At 37.1% G+C, this 24,235-nt stretch overlaps 2 protein-coding genes across 2 annotated transcripts; both read left to right on the top strand.

Annotated features, from left to right (window-relative positions):
- Positions 1-286: 286 nt before the first annotated feature.
- Positions 287-5,289, top strand: LOC112458534 (neurotrophin 1-like; the record flags this gene model as incomplete). The annotated part of the gene is made up of 8 exons (XM_025022223.1): positions 287-580; positions 2,151-2,259; positions 2,352-2,475; positions 3,012-3,170; positions 3,419-3,577; positions 3,947-4,284; positions 4,362-4,629; positions 4,902-5,289. Coding segments are annotated over 8 exons (1,677 nt in total), but the record flags the coding sequence as incomplete, so codon positions are not given.
- A 13,808-nt stretch (positions 5,290-19,097) lies between these two features.
- LOC112458535 lies at positions 19,098-21,648 on the top strand. The gene is made up of 3 exons (XM_025022224.1): positions 19,098-19,241; positions 20,208-20,304; positions 21,401-21,648. The coding sequence occupies exons 1-3, from the start codon at positions 19,227-19,229 to the stop codon at positions 21,646-21,648; spliced, it is 360 nt and encodes a 119-aa protein (XP_024877992.1). The 5' UTR covers positions 19,098-19,226.
- The last annotated feature ends 2,587 nt before the right edge of the window (positions 21,649-24,235 follow it).

Consider the following 24,235-nt stretch of genomic DNA (forward strand, 5'->3'; position numbering starts at 1 on the left):
GCTTCTTTTATTTTTCATGAGATATAAATTGTGTAAAACATAAGATAGAAAATCTCTATAGAAATATGAAGAAAATTTGTGACACGGGAAACTTGGCAGCGTTGCTGATTCAGAAATAAACCTTTATAGATATTATACTTGATTGAATAAACAGCATTATACATATTTTGGTATATTATAAATTATTTTATTTAAATCGCCGTGAAATTAATCGATAAAATAAGATATCTCATTCGCAGAATACGTGTCTTCTAAATAAAACTAATCTTCTTTTTGTCTTTTCTAGGCGATGCCGGAGAAGCGGGAACAAATCGGCGAGGTAATACCAAAAATACGTAGCACGTCGCTGCCGCAAAAGCTGGCTACGCTAATCTCCACGAAAATATCCAACAATGACACGACCTCACCGCCACTCGAGGAAGTCCAGTCTCTTGTCGGCGGCGGAAACAGAGAAAACGCGAGTAGGGAATTGATGCTACCGAGCAATATGGCCATAGCGAAGATCATATCCAACGATTCCGACTCCGAGGAGAGCGAGGAGGAGGAGGATAGTGACGAGATGCCCGAAGCATTACCCGAGGTGAGTTAAAACGCGTGCAGATAAAAAAAATAATATTATCTTTATGTGATGCGCGCGCACGCAATGATCTATCGCTTCGACTTTTTCCCACTATCTGAAAACGGTAGAAAGTCGAGTTTGACGTGTCCACTTGTCGTAAATTTCAACGAGATTTATCCCATCGGTTAATAAATATGTATATTTTCCCCGGCAGTCGAGTTTCTCACGACGCGATGTCTGTAAATATCAGTTTTTATATACATGCAATCACTAATAAATTTGAGCTTTACAGCGATTTCTAAACTACCAAGTTCATGTCTAGATTGGTATCTGCCACATAAGTATGATTATATTGATCGTTGATTACTTTTATGCAGATTTTAGATCGATGCATCATTTATTTTTACTTCCGACTGCGAGATTGAATCGTAATTGAAAATCCTTACATTATTTGATTATTTTAACACATTTTAAATATATTAAATATATTAAAAATTATTTTTATATATTTTAAAAGTTCTATTATGCAAAATTTCGTATATTTTTTATAGATAGATTATTTACATAAATTTTATAAATCGATCTTATTATACGATATCAGCATACACATGTATATTGGAAATGATTAATTTTGTAAGTGTTTTTTCTCGTAACTTCGCCGCGTATTGAATTTACCTCCGGTTTGTGTCATATAGTACACTAAAAGGAACATAACATTCGTCGAATCTTCATTCAACATATGCTTAGATTGCGCCATTCTCGGATTTAGAACGGGCGCATCGTATGATTTCACTTGTATAGCGGCGGCCTTTAAGCAACGCCTTTTATGCAAGTACTTTCACGTGTTCGACATATTTTATTACGACGACTCGTCGGCGTCGCAAGGACCATCTCTTGAATCTCGTGAGTGGTGGTGTCGCGGTTACTATACCGTCAGATATATCGCGCGGAAGAACGACTTTCCATTCCGGACATTAATTAGCGAGCGACTTGGACGGATATAGGCGGATGTTGATTTATTCTGCGTGAGAATAGATAAGCGGCGACGGTATTACAATGAATGAGCTTCTCTATAGAGGGTGATCGGAATAAGATAAAAATCTGATTTTAAGTAGAAGCACTTCATTATTATTTCAATTGACAATACATTCGTTTATTTCAGTAGAATATTCTGTATTAGGTATATTTAATTGTCACATTAATAAATCTAATGCAATTTCAATCTGTGGCGCTTTTATACGCATGACACATAAAGAGCGCACTCGCCACTCGGTGTAAACAATATTCCTCTTAAGTATACTTAAGTAAACGATCATTAAGGTCAGTGCACACGGACAATACCTATAGGCGTTTATAATTACAAAGAATATACCGCAAATTTAATGTTCGCACGCCAAGGTGCAATTTTGAATTTATCGTACCTTGTTAAAATTAATAAGTGACAAATTAGGTAATGTTTATTACATGTATATTGTTATTAATTAGTTAAAAAGGGGAGATGGAGATGGATCTTTGAAAAGATCTTTTAAATCTGATATAACGTGATAATATGATAATAAGAACTCTCATAAACAAGTTGTCCGAATTACAGGCTCAAGAGCTGCGGCTAGTGAGACCTCAAGAGCGACGGCGACCCGTGTTCGTCAAACCGTTGCGACCCGTGAGACCGTCTTTTCCGAACAGGCGGAACGTTTACACAGGTCAGTTTTTCTAACGGTAATCGACAATCGTGAATTTATCGCGCCGGATAAAAGTGGCACGGGCCGAGACAGATCGTTGATGATTTCCGCAGGTTTACCGAGGCCGCCCGTCATGCGGCCGTCTAAACGGCCGAGCGAGCCGAAGAGGAGACCCACGGAAAACGAATGCACTTTCTTCACAAAGACGGTGTGTCTCGAGGCCAGCGATTATCCGCAGTGAGTCTGCCCTGAACTTTCGTTTCGGCATTGAATTAATGACGAATATTGTTACGCGGCAATTTGCATACGGCCGAGATTAAAATCTCCCGGTCCGTCTTAATTGGCATGCCGGCGGTTTTCACTTTCCGCATCTCTCCCCTCTTCACGAGAGTATTATTAAAATAACGGTGATCGAATTGTAAAGATAAATAAAGCATTGACCGTGTACGACAACACTTAATTGGTAGAGTACAGTCAAAGTGTATTATTACAGAATTCTGAAGATTGTTTTTCAAATTTGTTAAATTACCTCTTTGCAAATTATTTATTTGCATTAACTGACTTATTACAGAGCTATTGTATTGAGCAATTGCAATATCAATTTGTTAGCATTTCTTGTTAAATTTCTCTAAAATTTTCATTACTTGAGTTTACATTATTCTTAGTCTTTCGAATAAGTAGCGAAATGCATAAAAGAAATTTTCCACGTTGGAGAAAATATCGGTATTATTCGCTTTCGCGAAAAAGCATTAATAACGGTCTTAACTTTCTAGCGAGGCGATAATAAGAAGTTTAAGGTCCAATAAGGAAATGGTATCCGCATTGTTGACCGATTACAAGGCGCAAGACGGAAGCGCGGAAGAAAAATTGCCGAGCGCCCTACCGTTGGAAAATAAATATGAGAACAGATACGAGAGCAATGAGATTAAAAGGTATATAAAATACCGGTGTTTCTTCTCATCTCTTGAAAACTACCAAATTTTATATTAACATATTTTAATTTTAAATTTCTATTGATTTTAAATATAGAAAATAATGCGCGTGAATAATTTAAATTTAAAAATTATTTCCTTGCACGTTTTATATTTTAAATTTGGTTAACATAAATTATAAATAAAAGTGATAGAGTGATTAAGGTAAAAAATTATTTTTACTACTTATTGCATATTTTTGCTTTCAGACGATTTGACAATCCCTTCGACAACGTGGAGGAGGGTTTCACTTGTCCATCAACTGTCAAATATGCTCGCCCGCAATTAGCGAGAGCTGCTTCCGGAGTATGGAAATATATAATAAATACAGGTGAACACACCCAGACGATACGACTGGAGAAATGTTCGTAAGTATGACAACCAATACTTATTTTATTCAAAGAAGGGAGAGCAATTTATTTGGGCATTAATTATTAATTTACGTAATATCCCATTTGAACAGGCTAAATGAAGGCTATCTGATCAGAGAATATTAAGAATATATATTTTGTAAATCATTATCTTAAAATATAACCTGCAGTAAAGAATTATGAAACATTAATTACGAATTAAAGTTAATGTATACATATGATTTCTCTTTATGATGATATACTAAAGAAAAAGATACACAAAAAAGATATTTTATAATAATAAATTATTTTATTTTTAATGTATATTTTTCTATTTTTTAATAATATTAAATAACATTTTAATAACATTTAATGTTACTTTCATAGCAATCCACAGTCAAGTTGCTCGTTTATCTCCGAAAACTATCGTTCCTCCTGCGTGCAAGTCTACAACTATCACAGACTACTGACTTGGGATCAGAAACTGGGACTACACATGGACATATTCAAAGTTCCGACCTGCTGCAGCTGCCACGTGCACGGCTACGCCGAGATTTTCCCACCGCACCAGAAGGATCCCCCAACTAAGCCCAAGGAAACGTTTCCGGGCGCGGATTTCGCGACGATTAACGATCAGAAGGACGATTTTCAGGATCTCAACAAGCCCGTCGTCCTCAATCACATTGCCAAGTACACTCCCACCTTAAACTACGATTCCATCCACGGTACTTTACTTCAGAATTATTCGCCGTCACCCACACAACATTAAACGACCTCAGTGAATCAGTCTCGTTTCCTTCAGGGTCCAGCAACAAGAAGCCGGTGCTGGAGATCAGTCCAACGAGTAGGCCCAGCTTTACTAATACTAGAACTAGACCGAAGAAGCCCCCATCGATCCCGCGGCCATACGACAAATTGCCGCAACAGCACGCGCCCAACACGCGAGCACCGGGCTACAAAGGTCCATTGACCAAGAGCAGGCCTACCCGACTCAACAGGCCACCTTTCAGACGAGAATCCACCGCCCATGAAGATTACACGGAAACTTCCCGCAACAGCACGACCAACCGGTGAGTAACGTGCAACATTTTTATTTTCAATTTATCAATTCAGTATTTTCTCTAACATACCTTTTTACAAAATATTTTTTTAGAGAAATAATTGTCAGATTGTAATATCTAGGTTTTATGAGAAACGTCAATTTTTATTTTAGAATTTAAGGGTAATTTTTGAAGCCAAAATTTATCTTTAAAAAATTTAAATTAAAAAATTGTAAAATTTAAATTAATCTTATGGTTGAAAATTTATTAGAATTGTCTGGAGCTTAGAAATAATCTTTTAGATACAGTCAGCCGTACGACCAGGACGTGGATGCCACGTCGAAATTGCAGAACGGAGGCTTCGACGACGAATACCAGGAGCCGCAGAGGAGAATCAATTATAACTATCACCCAATCATAGACTTTTTCAAGCCGGAGGCTTCCATGCTGCAATCCGCGGAACCGCAACTTGCCACCCAGCCGGCACCGGTTCAAAGCGACAACGCGTGGAAGCCGATGATATCTTAGATCGTAGTGTTCTTTCTTCGGAGTACCTGACATCCTATTTTAATAAAGATTCCAAATCATATATTTCGTGAGATTCGCGTTTCGTACATTAATATTTACGACCGTGAGAGAGTATTATTTCCTAGAGGAATACCGCGTGTTCCGTGCGGTAACATGCTTATTGTTTACGTGCCTTTCTAAGGCTTTTTCGAGTCGAGTTCAAACAAAAGAGAAAAAGAAAGATCCGAAATTTAATTAAAATTATAAGTAAAGACTAGACTACATTTAATTTGACATTTAAAATATCTTACAAGACATTTTATATTGTCATAAGAATTTCAATAATTAGTTTTTCTTCATCACTTAATTATAAGTGACGCAAAGATATAGTAGGTGATAAATTTTTATTCGGATATCACTTAAAAAATTCTTTGTATAGTAAAAACGAGAAGACACATCCAGAATAGATGTTGGAATATTATGGCCAAAATGGGCAGATGCAATGATCGTTTCATTTTCTTTTTGGACTTTTGGACATGTTCGTCTTGATCTAATATTTATTAATCGTTACCTCTCCCTATAAATTATTTATAAATTATGCTTAAGGAGTTTACAATATATGATTATATTTTGTATCACCAATAAAGTATTCTTAGATTGTTCTATTTTAATCTTAACACCTATTTGTTTGACGTAGACTGATTCAATTGTGTATTTCGTAGCCGGAAAGAGAAAGTATTCGAAATTTTATTCGTGATACAAGCAATGCCAATCGCTATTAGCATGAAATGTACACGATCACAGTTTATTTGCCGTAACTTCGATCAATGATCTGTGAATGCAATTTCACATTTCATGTATCGGAAGTCCAAAACTTTTTCCTTTTTCCTGTACAGCACGCTGTCACGCCAGGGTGACTGAACATTCGATTTTTCACAGCAAATTGAGATTTTTATTTTGCGCAAAATCTAAAAAAGATTCTAATATGGTCCAACCGCATCTTCGTACAAATGGAGAAAGCTAAATTTCTCGCAGTGTGTTTTGTAAAGACTTCTCTACGAGGTGCGTACTAACAGAGTAGAAACAGGAAAGAATCAAATCTGTTTTATTGTTGTCATGGTTTGATTTCTATTAATCCATTCTAAAATTCACAGGAACGTGTTTGTCTAAGATTTTATAAATCTTTGATGTTATACATATATAAATTAAAACGCGCTGTCTATTTAAAAGTTTTCAACAAAGAGACGATATATGGCATAGAACATATATTATACTGTAAATGTCGGGAAAGTGTTTTAAAAGTAGATACTAAAACAGTCTTACTAAAATAGTTAAATGCAAACACACTTATTACGTACACTTTGTTCTTATGATAGAGCAACGTGCGTGAAATGACATTCTCGTTTTAAAACATTATATTACGCCATCGAGACTAAAAATTGATGATGAAATAATATCGTTTACTACAGTCGACTCGGTTTGCGCAATTGTAAAATCATTCGACTGATGCTCAGTTACAAATGAAAAAATTAGCATTTAACGCTAAGACATCTAAATATATGATTATAAAAAATTTCACTTGTTTTAATGTTAAAATAATAGTTGCATTTTAATAATTGTTTTAATATAACTTAATTATATTTCCGGACATAAAATACATAAAAAATGATTTTTTTATTAAGCTATATTCCGAATATAAAATAATTACAGATTAAATTAATTGTTGAATGTTATAAGAAAAGATATATATTTTAGTGTAAACAAAGTCTGATCCGGTAATTCGAGCTGTCTTTATTAACACAGGTTTGTAATGTTTTCATACAAACAAAGATCGTATCGGAATTACAAATACAAAGCGAAGAAAGTCCCGTAGCTCGAGCGACACGCTTCGCGGCCCAACGCGGAAAGACACGGCACACAATCGCCGTGCCGAGACGAGTGGAGCGCAGCCGGCGAAACGAACCGTTCACAGCTGACTGAATGAAGTAAATCGCGCTATGCTGTATGCTCGTCCTGTTGGATATTCTCATGGTACATCTTTATGCCTCGTGCTTTTCATGCGCCTCATCCTTCCACTTCGCGTTAATAGCGGCACACTTTGCTCGATTAACGACGCGCGCGCTCCTCTTCTCGCGCATCTTTTACGAGACGCTCGTGATTGCGCCGTAAAATTAAGGGTATGAGCGCATAGTAATTAGGATACTGGTGGAGTTATACGTCGGAGTTTCTAATACGCGAACCGGAGAAGAGAGGCGTCTGGGTGAAACGGCCTGGCGAACGAATCCAATCGAGAGTGACAGAATCGTTGAACGATCGGATCTGCACGCTTCGCGGAGCAGGGTCTCTAGTTGTTCCAACGTTTTTCACCCTACCTCGCCTTTCGCAGATGGCTGGAAAATATAAATTAGGCCATGCGGCCCGTAGCGCCGGTCAGTTTGATGAAAGACCTCGATCAAAGATGATTAGAAATCACGTCGACGGCTCGTGCGTAAAACGCGATTTTCTCTCCTTTGTCGCGACGAACGCAAATTGATAAGCGTCACCTGCCGTCCATAGAATCCGCGTTCTCCGCAAGCCGAGTAACGTAACAGTGTGTTTTCTTCCTCCGCTGTGAAGAGTCTGAACTGCAATTCGTTGTCATATTCGAGAAGCGAATTCGATATTCAGTGTCGTTCTATGTTCGATCTTAAACTGATACAATTCGTGTTTAATATAATACCTCTTTTCAAATATTATAATATAATTTTGTAATATATATTTCTAATATTTGAACTTTAATGCTAAATATTTTAATAATTATTCAACATAATAATTGTGATAAGATGCGCGTACTGAAAAGTGTACTTTAATGGCAACTGTTAATTACATATTGAACAATATTTTCTCATCTCGATAGTGCTATGAAGCGAAGAACAAGCCAGAGAAATGGAGCAACAACGAGAAGCCTATAATCTAATTATGATTTTTCTTTTGACGATCGCCAGCATCCATGGCGTGTCATCATCGAGTCAGAATCTCTACGCAATCACCACTACGATCGACATCGGCTCCGATGTTGACAATGTTACGGATCACTCCGGGTTGCAGCCCTTGAACACTACAACATCGATCTATCAAGATTCTACAACTTATTTACCAATTTCAACGAGTGTACAAGCGGAAGAAATACTCGATTCTTCGGAAACGAATTTTCTGAATCGATTCGCGCGGCCATCTTATCAGTATAACGAACACACGGAAGACAACGACTCAGAAGAGTCTCCAGACCATGTGATACCATATTCGGAACATGAAGAGGCTAGAGACGTGCCTACTCAACCAAAATACGTAGCTCCTGGAATCTGGGCGAAGCCGCCGCCTGAAAAAGGCATCCCTCTCGACTTCGTGCCGACGAAGCTGCACGCTCAAGTTCGAGGCAGCCACGTTGTGAAGAGATTGCCACAGCAACAGGCGATCGAAAGCGCGGAGACGGACGAAGAGAGGCGTAACGCGGCCAGATTGAAGGAGGTCGTTACCAATTCGAAGGTTAATACGGTCTACACCGAAGAGGGATACGAGGATTCGGCGTACGACCACGCGGGACACGTCAGGGACGCCGATTTTCACGAAGGATACGCACGCAAGCTTCACGATCGAAAGAAAAGCGGAGAAAATTCTTCAAGCGATAAGAAGAATGAAGGGAAAAACAAGAACTTAGTGCCTGATGAATTCGAGGAATATGAAGAAGACTATGAAGATCATTTGCAGGAAAATAGAAAGTTTGAGGGGACAGATGATAAAGATAATCTGATAGGACACGACAGGAATAGCTTGGAAGGATCTGAAATAGATCCCAAATTCGTCGCTGAGAATAATATCCAGAAACTGGAAGAGGACATAGAGAAAGATGCTGAAAAGGCCGAGAAAAGTTCGAAAATATATCAAAATGCACAAGAATCGAAACTTCGCAACGATATCAAGGTTGATAGCTCGGAATTAGAGGAATCTCAGGTTAAAGATAATTTAGAACACGAGAATAAAGCTGTCAAGACAAAGAAGAAAAAATCCAAGTTGCGAAATGGAAAAAATGATGATGTAAGCAAAAGAACAAAGCCGTCGAAACGCAAATTGAAACAAAAGAAGAAGCTCCAGCCTGAGAATTACGAGACGACCGTGCTTCCATTCGAAAAAGCAAGTTCAATTGATGTTGAAACGCCGGCAAGTCCCCACGGTTTTGTAACAAATTCTCCGTACTCGCAGATATACTCCATTGACGAGACGACCCTACGCTACGTCGCTCCGATTACAACAGCTTCGTTCCAACAAGACGAGCCGACGACACCTAGTTACAGTCAGCTCTTCTGGGATTACTTCAAGGCGAGGCAAGGTCCATCGATCACCGAGTCGTCCACGCTAGTATCGAACTCGACAACCATGAATCCGCAACAGGAAGCGCGAACGCCGATCGCAGTCGCGACCATTGACGGTCACGGCCCGTATCTTTTAGTGACGAAGGAGGAGACCGTGACGTCGCCCTCGACATTCCTCGATCCGCGCAGCTTCCGTTCGCGAAATTTGTTCTCCGATCCGGTTGAATTCGGTTCAACCTCCGCTCAAACGCACAGTCGTCATCTACTTGGACAAAGCGACGGTGTCGACTACGTCAACAACGTGATAACTACGTCCACAGTTGCAACGTTCACCAGCGTGCCATCGTTAAGACCTGAAGGCGTAGAATACTCATCTTCGACTACTCTTCTTGACGCTACTGTGTCCAGTAGCACTCCAGCTGTAATGACACTCAATTTCACTCAGGAAGCTTACGCGCGAATAACCGATTACCATGTAAACCCTTTCCTCGGCCCTGTTCTTGACAACAGCAACATTGCCGTTGCCAGAAATAAGCTCAAATATAAGGTTCTGGCTCCTGCAAAACCGTCTCGTGATAAGAAACCTGTTAAATCCGTCACTCAGTCACCTGATCAACAAATTCCATCATCTTCCAAAGAAGAAAAAGATAACAAGAAAATTCGCGATGGCCTGAACGCAAAGTACAATAAGATGCTGAGTTACATTAAGAATAAGCAAGAAACCCGGTCTTTCCCGAAGGAGAAAAAGATCTTTTTTCCAGAAGATCTTACCCCGAGAAGGCTGCCGGTTCAACGAGCCGCTTATTCGATCATTTTAACGGATCATCCTTCGGCGATAAATCGTTCGACCGTGTCCACCGAAAGTGTATCGTCTCCGGAAGCTAACTGGAGAAGCGAATTGCAAAATCAACATCGTTCTCAACCGGTTAAATTACCGTATCGTTTCGATCCCTTCGCCCACGTTCAGCCGGCGTATCCAATCTATCGTAAAAATTCATTTCCGACCACGAAACTATTGCCACCGCCGCTACCATTGGCGAGTAATTACGCCAATTACCGTGGCAATAAGCAGAATGACAATCATCATTCTCATCTCGGTGGCAAACAGCATCAACGGCGAGATAACCCATTTAAATATTTCCCTTTAAATCTTGAAGCGAGTTGGAGAACGCGATCCCGAAGAAAAAGATCCGATGAAGGTGAATTTCGTGACAGCGGTAGTAACGCTACGGATATTGATGTGAAAGCAGCGGCAAACAATGGTATGACTAATGACAATAAATCGGCGCAACAAGATAAAACTCCGTTTCATAGGGTAATTGATAGATCGGAAGGAAAGTTGTCGAGTCCGAGAGCAATCGATACATTGACCGATGTTCCAGACGCTATAAAACTCGCATTGCCCGCGAGATCGAGAGGAAACGAGAGCGGAACATCCAGGAACAAAAATAGCACTGTCGCTAACGGTGAAAGGAAGAATGTCGAAGACGCGAGAGAAACGATAATCGACACTTCAAACATAGATAAGAAAGGACCAATATTGATCCAATCGGCAAAGCAAAATGAGCGAATAAACGATACGGATGTTGTAGAATTGGCAAAAAAGAAAAGAAACGTCAAAAGTGAAACGCATTTGATAAAAAACTTGCAGGACAAAGTAAATGAAAAACATCACGAAGAACTATTGAACGAGTCTCCGAAAATCAGCGGTGACGTCATCGATAAAGAGATTGCCGTGCGTTTTAACGAGAATGACAACGAGACTTCACCGAAGAAAAATAAAAAAGTCGAAGTTGAAGTTCCCAGCTTCGATTACGTCGAAGAACTTGTTGAAGATGATCATATAAAATCTTCGACGACGGAAGCAGCTATAGATTTGAAGAAGTATCCTTTTTATAACAACGAGGATTTACCCAGCGCGTCCGCGTTGAAATACGTCGTCGATCCCGGGATAATACCACGGAAGACTTCACGCGGAATGGAATTCTACGATTCTCGAAACGCTTACAAGCGGTGCGACGAGGTGGAGCCCAATCTGGACAAAATGCTACCCGAGAAAGAGGAGCCGGATCCCGAACGAGGTCCGCCAGAGGATCTACCGCGTCTTCGTGGTCTTGGAGACAAACTGAATTGCTTCAAGGCCAAGTACTTCGACGAGAATCCCCTCGACAATCCATTGTTCGCCGAGAAACTGGTCGAGGAGCCGACTCCGCCGACAGAATTAAATCCCACGAAGTTCGCCTCAAAGATCATGGTACTTCCCGAAGAGAACGATGAGTACGTCGTGCCTCAAGTTTCGAAAAAACCGGAACGCAACAGTCGCCAGCAGTGGCGAAACAGAATTCATCCGTACGAGACCCTTGAATCGATACGCGTCAATTACAAACACGATCCGCAAACCGGAAGAGGAAGGAACGCGTATTTTCACACTGTGCGCGGCACGAGGCTGTCCAACATTATGCGCAGAATGAAAAATCGAAAGTCTAAGCCGAAAATCTCCACCACTACGCCGTCACCGAAGTATCAAACCGATTCCTATCAGAACCAGGTATACGAAGACGTGATGGGTAACATTAGAAACATGAAAAACGCTTACCAGGTCTACGAGATGACGACCTTGCCGCCGTCCGCGCAGGTTCTAGTGACTGCAGGCAGCGAAAACACGTTAAAAATTGCGGAGGACACGTCGAAGGAAAAAAGTACGCCGAAGCCGGACGTTACTGACATTACTGACGTTATGAATAATACGAATAAATCATCGGAGATCAGAGGATTGGTACCTCCTCCGAAGTATTTAATCCACCGACAGATTTACAGAAAGCCTAGACCGTTGGCTAAGAACAGAGTGTCTCTTATAAGATCTCCGACCTTTCCTCGAATCATCGCTCATCATCGTACTATCAAGATAAACAAGCGCAGCACGACAGATGATATCGCGAAGAATTCTTCTGAAACTACGATTAATGAGAATAAAAATATGACAGTTAATGGATCTATAGAAGTCGAGAATGCCGTTGGAAATGATACGTTGACAGTAAAATTGATGGAAAAAGCAGCGAACAAAATAAATGTAACGACCGAACCGTTGGATTTGGAAATCGAAGAGAGTAGACCAATTAGCGTGCAAGATCGCAGTTTGTCCACGATCCTGAAGATTAATGATAAGAAGAAACGAAGAAACTCAACGAGCAGCGACCTGAAGAGTGAACCTCAGAAAATCGTCTACACGATCAGAGATCGAATTAGGTATTCGAAGCCCAAGTGGGACACGAGAGGATTCGGAAAGTTTACCAAGAGTTCGAAGACGGTGGATGAAGATAGCAGGCGAAAGGAGCCCCGGTATAATCGCATCGAAAGGAAGAAGAGACCAGTCAATGGTCGGCAGAACAATTCTACGATAATCAATTCAACTGAGAGCATTTCAAGAATTGAAAGTGCAATGTCATTAATAGAAGATAGAGAAAGTGGTACGACCGAGGTTTATCACGCAGAAGAATCCGCTGTACAACAAATGATTTTTAATAAGAAGGACGACCATCCAGAAGTAGAAAAGATCGAAAACAGCGATACGGAATCTGAGGAAAAATTCTTCGAGGAGGACGAGGAGGAAAGTACGACCAACACATATCAGGTTCACGAGAATGTCGACGAGAACGGTTCCACGACGAATCCTCGGAGCTCGAAGGAAGTCCAGAATTTGCGACAGTACTTGGAGTCTGATCCACCGGGATACGCGGAAACATTTTCCGAGGAAGCGACAACGCCATCGAGTAAGTATCGCGCAAACATGAATGACGAATCTGAAGACAGCGAAGAGAAACAGGAGGAAGAAACTGATGATCCCGAAAATGTAGCAAATTCATGGGATAATGAGTCTTCCGAGAAACATGAAGAACAGGTTGAAAAGCCAACGAAATTATTCTCAGAAAACAACGATTCCGAGGAACTTTCATCGAAGGAAGAAAAAAGTTCGAACAAGGACCAGACATTTTTTACATATCCGAGGCGGCCGTCGTTGATTGAAAACGACGAGAATGACGAACACTCCGAGACGACGACATTTTACAAACCTTTCCCATTTTCAAGATATAAGTCGAAGCTTGAAAACGAAAGTGAGGAGAACAGTCCCGAGGAGGAGAGAGAGGAAACGAGCGAAGATTACGTATTTCCTTGGCATGCCGACAAAAAAAATAAAGAAGACAAATACAAATGGCTGCACCATCTTGACAGATACGAATATCCTTGGGAAAGGAGAGACAGATTGGCAAGAGAACGAAAGAAAGCCAGGGCGCGGTTTTTCGACGATGAAGACGAAGAAGAATCCGAATCCAGGAGATATGAAAGACCCACTTATCCTTGGAGTACTACTTATCCTTGGGAGAAGTATAATGTTCCTTCCAAAATTTACAGGATGAATACTAGACGCGATATTTCGCGCAGGAATATTGATGACAGCCAAGAATCTAGTACCGTGCCGTTTCCGAAATACAGCAGCAGATACAGTTCCAGCGGCGCAAAGCCGTCCAGCGCGCGTGAAATCAGCAGATCTATCACAAAGTTTCTGGAGGAAGACGATGAAACCGAAAGAAAAACTTCAAAAGAGATCGAAAATCACTCGCCTTCGTTCAGGCGGAAATCATCGCCTTCTTCGAGTAGAGGAATCTCCAGAGGAATGCTCGTGCCCGAAGATATCACGCAGCCGCCGAGAAGAAAGAAAGTAAGAAGAAAAATCTCTCAAGTTGACAAGAACGTGACAAATAATTCGCGTTTTGATTCGAAAAAACTCGGGAGCGAAGAAATTATTAATGAAGAAAAGGAAGAAGAACCTGTGGAATATCTAAAATTAAACAAAGGTGATTTAGACGACCCAAAATTGTTGACAGAAGTAACAAGCAGCCAGGCGAGTCAGTTATCTAATGGAATGAAGGAAGTTCCTTCCGCGACTGAACAACGTAAAAAACGCCGACGCAGGATATCGAAGAGCAACTTTACGATTTCCCTCGATAATGAATCTGCCGAGTCTGTTACTAAGCCCACCAAAAAACGACGTAGAAAACCTGAAGCTTCGACAACAACGTCGCCTTCGGCGAGCATCGATTTTGGCTCGAAAAAATCAGTTTTTATACCCATTCGAAAAAGATATTCAAAGAAAGACGAGACGACAAATAGATCGGATTTTACTGATAAGACTTCAGCAGCTAAAACAACTAAAGCTGATAATTTTCAGGTAGAAACTTCGACTCCGAAAACACGAACGGTCGAGCATCGAACGAGAGTCTCGAAAGAGAAAATCGTTACGAAGACCACTTATCCAAACGAAACAGAGAGCTTCGATTCTATGAAGACGAGTATGACGTCTGTTCGAAAAGAGCCGGTGAAGAGAATCAAAGTGAGACGCAGAAAGATTAATAATAATCGAGGTGATAATAATAAAAATTCAGATAATAAACAAGAATTAATAAAGCCAGAGAACAAGGAAGAAAATTATGAAGTTAAGTTTGTTAATGGAGATGAGATTAAAAAATCAGTGATATTAGATAAACCTCAGGATAAAAGTAGAGATGTTTTCGGACATTTTGGGATGAAAAAAGAGGAAGTTAAGAAGATAAATGATTTTGGCACTTACGACGGGATCGTTAACGATGAGAATGATAATGACGGCAGTGGCTTTGGGATACCTTCAGAAGTAAGTTTGTCACCGCACGACAGGACGGTTCAGCTGGCCGAATATGGCTCCAGACATATGATGTCCTCTATGTCTTGGATTTCAAAAAATTACGATTACTAAGGCACGAATTTTTTCTTATATTTTTTCGGACAATGCATTTTATTTAAATTAAGAACGGACAAGAACGAAGAATATAGCATTACAATACAAAATATATTAGAACTTTAGAAACGTGAGATCAAGTCATTTATCTATAATCTGTAAAATATATATACAAAAATAATGTCTCATACAAATATCGTGTTTTAGGCGCGAAGTAATATAATTTATAATGTCATAAATTTAGTATGAAATGACTTAAATTAAAATTAACTATATGAATACATGTATAATTATACGTCCAATAAACTCATTCAGAGTTCATTCATGAAAGTTTGTGATTTCAGATCTACGCAGTACGCAGCTTAATACAGAATATTCCACCGAATCGAGAAAGAAATAGAGCTAACGAAAGAACTGAGAGTGTATCGAATAGGAGAACTGAAGACTGGAAGGAGCGAAATAACAGCAAAGAGGCAAACGAAAAAGAAAAGAAGGAAGACGTGGAACAAAAGCGGAAGCCGTTATTACAGGCCAAGTTTATAAAGGATCCAGAGCATAGGCTGTACTATTACGTAGAGCGTAAATAATTGGGGCCGACGTATTTTTCGTTTAATTATATAAACAACAAGAGAGACATTTCTTATTTCTATACCATAAAATCATAAATTGATATACGAAGTTTATTTAAAAATTTGTTGATAACTATACATTTTGGCTCTTTATTTTATATTTCTTTTTATTTTATAATAAATAGTAATGTACAAGTAAATTCGGTCATATTTATCAGGAAATTAGAAATTGTCATAAACGCACCAAAAAATTGATTATAAAAACAAGCATTTTTATAAATTTTAAAATGTTTGCAAAAGAAGACGCGGCGCAAAGGTAACTTTGAACAATTGCACTCGAGTTTGTTTGAATACGCACAATATTCTTAATGTTGGCAGTAGTTGCCGTAGCATATTTTAGTTAATTAATCTTTGTTTTAGAGAAAGCGCATTTTAGACGCGGATGATTAAGCGCGATCCAATCGAGGGTGTTGTAATAGTTTCTTCCGACCTCTAATTACGTTGTTGTATATAGACTAGAATACTTTTGTTAAATAAATGTTACGGAGGGGGATTGCATAATGCCTCACTCGAAAGCGTCACCGTATCCGTTTTTTTCGACAGCGCAATTGTTGCGCGGCCTACGCGCGCGCGAAGAAATCGTGCGAAACACCGGAGAAATTATATCTCCTGTCGCTTGGCGAAACAAAAAGAAACCTCGTTAAGAGTTGAAATTTTCTGCTTGCTCATTCACAATGCGCCGGCAATAATCGCTATCTTTTTCGACCTGACCGGTAACATGATTCGTCCACTTTCGCGAACTTTGAGCTGATGATTTCAATATTAAACTCTTTTCCACGAAAGGTGTATAATAATTAATTATACAATGATGCAAACGTGGACATTCGTGTGATGTTATATTATAATACGCAATATTTTATACGCAGAACAGAAGAGAAAGCCAATAATTTGGAATCTTTTTCGTGATAATTTCCAACAATTATTTTATCTCTATATATGATATATTGATCTTAATTATAGCGGTACAATAATTTAGTTTATGTTTAGATATTTCGTTGCATCTTTAACAGTAGTGCTTTAGGACTTATTTAACAAAACTGTTTTCTCTCATTAAAAACTCTTTTAATCGACCATTGTATCAATTATTTCTATACGTAATTATAATAGTTATTGGATGATTAAGCGCGTTTTTTATTAAATTGATATTTTTTGTTGCTTTCTCTTCTATAATTATAATACTTCGTCAGCAATATTTATCATCATAACAATCACTGCGATTCGTGAGTCTGCTGGATTGTTAACTTTGTTATACGTAATCGCAAACCGTCTTTGAAGAGCGGATACCCTTGATCTATTTTTCATCGCATGAGCGCGATAATCTTTTCGTGCAGCTTAATAAGCGACATATTGATAATAACACTGTTATCTGTCTGCATCTATTAACGAGGGAAACTCAGGATAATTATGTCAGAGGAGAAGCCTGAGAGAGGCCTCTACATTATTGTACAAATTGATTTGTTTTTATGGGATAAAATTGTAATTAATACTCGAAATATAACAACTAATTTAATATAATATATATAACTAAATAAATGCGAAGTCAAGTTTAGCCAAAATGCATTTGATCGCATGATACTCAATAAAAGCAGAACAGCATTATAAAAAGAAAATTAAGGAATAAAGAGCATCGAGCCGTAACGGGATGTAAGTGTTAATATATTAAATGTATTACAAAATTACAGACGTGCCGTTCAAAATCGTCGGGTTTTCGGGAATACCGTGGCGCGAATATAGTAATTAACAATTAATACAGATTAATACAAATATTATTTTGATAGAAATAGGATATCAATTAAGAAAAATAGTTTTCTTTAAAAGAATCTATATTTTATTTAAGTTTCTATTATTTTTTACATGCAATGTTTTAAAACAATTATATTCCTGCAGATATAAAGCTATTGATCATTAAATTATCCGAGACGCATAAATGACTCATTTTTACTTAGGTCACGTATACGACCGTTAATGTAGCAGAGAGAAAGAGAACTCCATCTCACCTTACAATAATGGAATTCTGTGTACCGGAAAGGAAATGTACGTGGTTTTTACCGGTGACTATTATAGGAAAGAAGTATCAGTCGTTCAAACATGCATGACGAATATATATATTTATCGTGAGTAATTTGTCATTGTCAGATTACACACGTGCAGATATAGTTCAAGATTTCTAGTTCGAGCTTCTCCTTTTCGCGATAAACGTCCAGAGACAATGACATTAATAAATACAAATCTTGTGAGAAGTAACTTGATTATTTCACTTCGAGTTTAATGACAGCCCACGAATGAAAGACAGCGAAGTCATTCGCATTAAAACATTGTTCCTTGACATTTAAAGTGACAAAGCAATTTGCTTAAGAAATCGCGTGTGATGCTCAATTATTTCATGTAATGTGTTTTTTTCGAGATGTTCCTATACGCGATTATAGGTAATAATATAAAAATATTAAATCGACTTAAATTACAATTATCTGACACGATTCTCTCGTTTCCAACAAGATACTTTCCAGGCATTTTCTCTCTGAGTAGGCGGCGCTAATGTCCATTATAAAAGAACATTATGCGACAATAATAATCGTATTATATTAGATACTTGCGAGATGCTTTCTCGGTGAGCATCCTCACATGAAAAAAATAATCAAAACTGATTATGCGCAGGTAATTAATTAAATACAAAAAATTAATTTTACATTGGTATTACTTAAATAATGTACGATATATCCACATTTATGTCATATAGAAAACTTTTTTAAAAAATGTGCTATAAAGTTTTTAAATTTTATTAAATTTATTTACATATTAGTGTGACCTTAAACTGAAACAATAATTCACCTTCTTTGTAAACTTTATACCGTCTTTTACTATCATCGATCTTCCGAGAACGATTTTGGCAAATCCTACGAGTAAAACTTGAGCGCGTTATTACAGCTATATTTGTATGTCCTTCCTATTTATTAACTTAACTGCATCTAATCTAAAAGGACATCGTTGACATTTGTTCTCGTTCGGCGAGGACGCGCGTCATCAACATCGTTAAAACCGCAAGCGGGCACAAAGAGAAAACAATGTTCGCCGAGGAAGTCGGTCCTTGGTGCATATGTAGGATATATAAGACTCAGCGCACCGATGTGAGAGGTGGCTGCGGTGCTCCAAGGTTAAGGTGCCACAAGGTGGGCCCCACAATATCCTCTCGCACGCGCTCCGATAAAATCCTAGACGGAGGAATAAAACGCGCGCGATCGAAAGGGAACGCTGATTGTACGATTGGCCAACTTTAAAACGCGCGTCACGCCGCAACGTGTATATAATTCGATTCTTGCCTTTGTACTCTAGTTTTACCTACGCGTTTCGTACGTGTCGTGTTCCACTGGAAACATGCTGCCCGCCAAGGTACGTGAACACCAAGGCGCTTTGTGGTCGAAAATAAATTATAGTAATCTCGAAGGTGGTCGTATCGACAGGGACATCGCGCGCGCAGGATGTGAAGTTTCTCGTAATTTTATGCGAAAATAATACCTAAGATTTGATGACGCTCTTGATGACAAATTAAACACGCTCAATATTCTTTAAAAACATATTAAATGTGTCATGGTATTATATTTTTTTATTGTAGAAAAGCGTTATACTAAAAATAATGCTGTTTAACGTCGTTTGGTTGGACATTAAAAATAAATACATAATATTTAGCAATATCTAAAGATGCGGGTTTGCGCAACAAAGTGTAGATTGTCAACAAAATCTGAAAAACTGGCATGCAAAACACGATACACTTTCTATAGGTGATTGCCTAATAAGATTTATTTTAATGCGACTAGTTCGAGGTCATATACCTACGCGATACAAATCTTATTTATTAATTGAATAGTGATGACACAATCGTAACAAATTATACGTTTAATTCATGAATAATCACTTAAATATCGTTTCTACTGTATAAATCACCGCATTGTTACATAATTGAAGAAATGTACGCATTGCAGTATACGCACGTACGGCAAACTCTCATCATTTTTAAGTAATTCACTTTATGGAGAAATATACAGATCATAAAATAATATTTTACTAATGTACTATTAATAATACTTTTAGCTTTAGAATAATTGAATCCATTTAATTAATTTAATTTTATCTAAAAAATAGATTTTTCTCATAAATTATTACGTAAGAGTTAATAATAAAAATTATAGAAAATTCTGTATTATGTACATTTTTGCCAACAAAGAAACATCATTGTAACATACGTACTGGAATAAATTATATTGTAGGTATCATTTTCCTGGCATAGTTATATAAAGATATTCTCAAACACGCATTCAAGTCTCTGGATCAGGATTTTTCACATGTGATTTTCTGCAGGTCACTCTGCTATTTGGAATCGTGGCACTATTAAAATTATCGACAGTAGCACCAGACAGCGCAGGGTTAGTGGAAATGGTGAATGGATTGGCGTACGGTAAGTAAGACTCCTATTTCCCAACTCTCTCTTTCTAAAAAATTCAAGAAAAAATCCTAAAATAATTTATGAAGATTTATGTAATTATAATTTTATATTTTTATAAAATAATTATTAAAATTTAATTAGTTATATGATTCTATTTATTAAAATTAATTTATTTGGACAACAAATAATTTATATAGAAATATTTACAACTCGTGTTTTAATCATTTTTATATTAAACTAGATATTTATATATTAAATATTTGTTGGATAAGTAAGTTAAGTAAAGTATTTTTATTCTTTATCTTTGAGTATGATTCAGATTGGATTCCAACAGAAAGCAGCACTAGTGATCATTGATGACTAAATCTTCCTTCCTTTCACTCGACGAGAACAGTAACATATTGGATGTTACAACCACGCATTAACATATAGCTTAAATTAATTTATTTAACTATTTATTAATAAATATACACTGGTTTAATGTACAGTATGTACACTATTTATCTAGAATATAAATCAGAGTTGCTTTCTACAAAGTAATTGCTTTATAAATTATATAGCAAATTTATATAAAATTATTTATTTAAATCCCATCAGATTTACTTCAGACAGTTAGATCATTCTCCAGACATCAGTGATTAAGGAAACTGCTTTACATATCTCCGAGATTCTTTTGAATCACATATAACGTTGCGTGAAATTCTTTCGCAGAATAGTTATTTATAGAAGACATTAATTAAAGGACTTGTTTTGTCTTGTTCGTAAAAAATAAATGTTTACAGTTTATAACTAAAGTCTGATGAATTCTACAAATGTATAATTAATTTTTTACGCTACCACGAACATCAAATTACAATTCTAAAATTACAATTTGTGAAAATAATTTACATTTGTTATAAACATTTAATTTATTGTTCGGAAATGTTAAATAAAGACAAAACAGCGTGACATTATAATCAACATATCAAAGTTATTTACATGAAAGAATTATGCTCAAAGCTTTTAATTTATTTATTACTTGTTTTATTGTATTATTCTCAATTGCAACTGTTGTAAATACTATCTAATAGTTTTACTAATGTATCAATATAATGTATTCATTCAACAGGTGGGATTCCCTATGGAAGCGTAAGCGGCATGGTGGCCAAATATCCGAGATACGGATCCGGGATTAATGCTCAGCCTCAAGACAGACAATTCAACATTTTAAGCAACACTCAACGGCCAGTAATAATTACACCGAATTTTCGAGCGACTCGGCTGATGGGAATTTCACCTCGACCCGTGCAAATTTACAATCTACCCGGTGTCATCGCCCCCGGTATCGTCGGCACGATCAGTCAAATCGGTTATTAGTTTGTCGGATTGTTAGAGCGACCGCGCTATCAATCATCAGATGCATACATCAGTCAGTCGAACTTCTCTCTCTTCTCACGATGAAGCTCTTCAACGAGGAACGCATGTCAAACCACCCGCATCGCAAAGTTGTATCTTGCAACATACTATTATCCATCTATTATCCATTATGATAAAAAGTAGAAACGATCGAATGAAGTATTATTAGTTTGTGGTTTTTGCTCAGTTAATTTATGCCGAAATTAAAGTTGCACGATGGCTCTCGCGTAATTTATCCGTAATTGTGTGTGGATATTCATTATTTAAGAATATATTCTTGTAAGTTTTAGTTGAAACTAAAACTTTGCGGTATAATATTTTATACATTATTTTATATTTGTATGCTACTACATTTATTGCCATATTAAATTTATAATATCCGGTACTTATTTATATAAATACAAAGAAGGATGAAGTAATATTTTATAGATGCTAAAATCTGCAAGCATATATATAATCTTTTACTTATAAATTTGATAAAGCTTATTGAGTAATCAAAAGATGTGAAGATTATAATTTTATGATCCACCCTTACACCCTAGCACTCATAATCGAGGGTAAAAGGCGTTTAAGGAGAGAAAGTATAAATGACATCGGACACGATGTCTGTCCCTTAGTCGTCTCGAGTCGCACACACGATGCATTACGCGTCGCACGTGAGTATTCTTGCATGTAAAACCCGTCAGTCGTATAGGGAAAAGCAACAAAATTGCAATTTCGTAACGATCCGTGATAGCGCGATAAATCATCGTAAATAATAAAAATTCATCGTGTCAAGATTTGTGTAAAGTGTCAAGTTGCGGAATGTCTGTCGAAATGCATTTCTTGCTATCTGTATTTCTTTTTTATAATCGAGTAGGCAGGAATAATTCGTCGCACAGTTATTCTCAGCGTGATTACATGTAACAACCAAATAGATCTTTGAATAGATTTTTGAATTTATTAACGAGGATGTTATTGGTATTTTATTTTGTTGATATACTCGCCTTTTAGTATTGTAACACATAATTTAAACAGCTTAAGAATTTTTGTATATTATAAATTGTTATAAATTTTAGGTATTATCTTTAGGTATATTTTATAATAAAAGAAAATATATTCTGTTTTTGAAACAGAGCTAATAAGGAGGTTCATTCTATTTAATTTTTGAACTTTATTGGTGAGGAGTACGTATGTGTATGTTCGTATTACTATAATATCAAAAATAATTTTCTTGCGTATAAATATATGCAGGTTTTGTGTTAAAAAATATTTAAAAAAGAGTACAGATATTTAAATTACCTGTATTTAAAAAGTTAAAAAAATTGCAATTTTATGACTTATTTTATTCACTTTAACTTCAGTAGATCGTGTACATTTCACAATTTGAAGATATTTCCGGTTTGATTTAAGAAACAAATATATTATATAGAAATTTAACAATTGTAAACGCATTATCGAAGTATGTAATTTCATTGTATGTAAATTCAAGTATGTAATTTTTTTTTTCTTTTCACACGAAAAATTTAGAGATGTCAATCTAATTCCTGATTGCAATAGTGATGATTCACTAATGCTACGCAGAGAAATGCAAGCAAGCACGTGCAAGCAAGAACGCGTGACTCGCGAAAATTAATCTCGTGAATAAATATACATGAATGGAGATTCAATTTTCTTTTAACACTCGTTGAATAGACGATACGTTATTATTTTTCATGCAGCAACATTTTTTACATTTCAGTTTTTGCTTATCTTACACGTGTGCCATTATCTTGTAGCAGAAACGTATTTTTGCATTTTCTTTTAATAGATTTTAATAAATATTTTTAGAGCTTTTTTTGGGATGGATTAAATTCCATAGAAATAAATAAAATACTAATAGTAAAATAACATAACGTATATTTAGTACACATATACTGAGATGTAAATTTCGCATTTATATATTAATATCACAGTGTTATGCGAAAGTCTTATTATCCATTTATGTCGATATCTACATTAAAAAATATCTTCAAATTATTCCTTCATAACTTTGTATTTGATAAAATAACGGGTAAGTAATAATCGGTGAAACATCCATGCATAACGCAACATAACAATGCCTTCTCTTATACGAGTATCTTACATAAATTAGAATGAAATTTCCAATTACAACTTTTGTTAGTGAATTTCTCTTTAGAGACTTTTTTGGAGATATTAAAATTTGGAGTAATTAATATTTATTAATTACTTTCTCAGGGACTAGTGCCAGAAATTTTTACTTATTTTGCAAATGTTACCGTTACAATCGGAAAGTATAACTTCACCGAAAATTTCATATGCAGCTCGAACAGCGTTTCCGCAATGTGTATGCCACACAAAAATGCAGATCGGCGTGACCGCACACAGACCGGTTCGATTCTATTATTATAAGAATCAAGTTTCGCATGACGAGACGCGGTAATAAGCATATCCAAGACTGATATTTGCTTATGTGTGTGTGTGTGTGTGTGCCGGCGCTTCTTTTTACCGAGATTTTGCAAAACCCTGCTGGAACGATGCGTTGATCGTCAGATTTACATGCATACGC

This window comes from Temnothorax curvispinosus, unplaced genomic scaffold (genome assembly GCF_003070985.1).
Source record: "Temnothorax curvispinosus isolate PA1 unplaced genomic scaffold, ASM307098v1 QBEX01008973.1, whole genome shotgun sequence".
Lineage (NCBI taxonomy): Eukaryota > Metazoa > Arthropoda > Insecta > Hymenoptera > Formicidae > Temnothorax > Temnothorax curvispinosus.

Bases quoted from the DNA above. Each gene is read 5' to 3' on its own strand.
- LOC112458535 (XM_025022224.1), top strand. The intron at 20,305-21,400 runs GTAAGTAAGACT...TTCATTCAACAG, and splicing joins GGTGAATGGATTGGCGTACG to GTGGGATTCCCTATGGAAGC.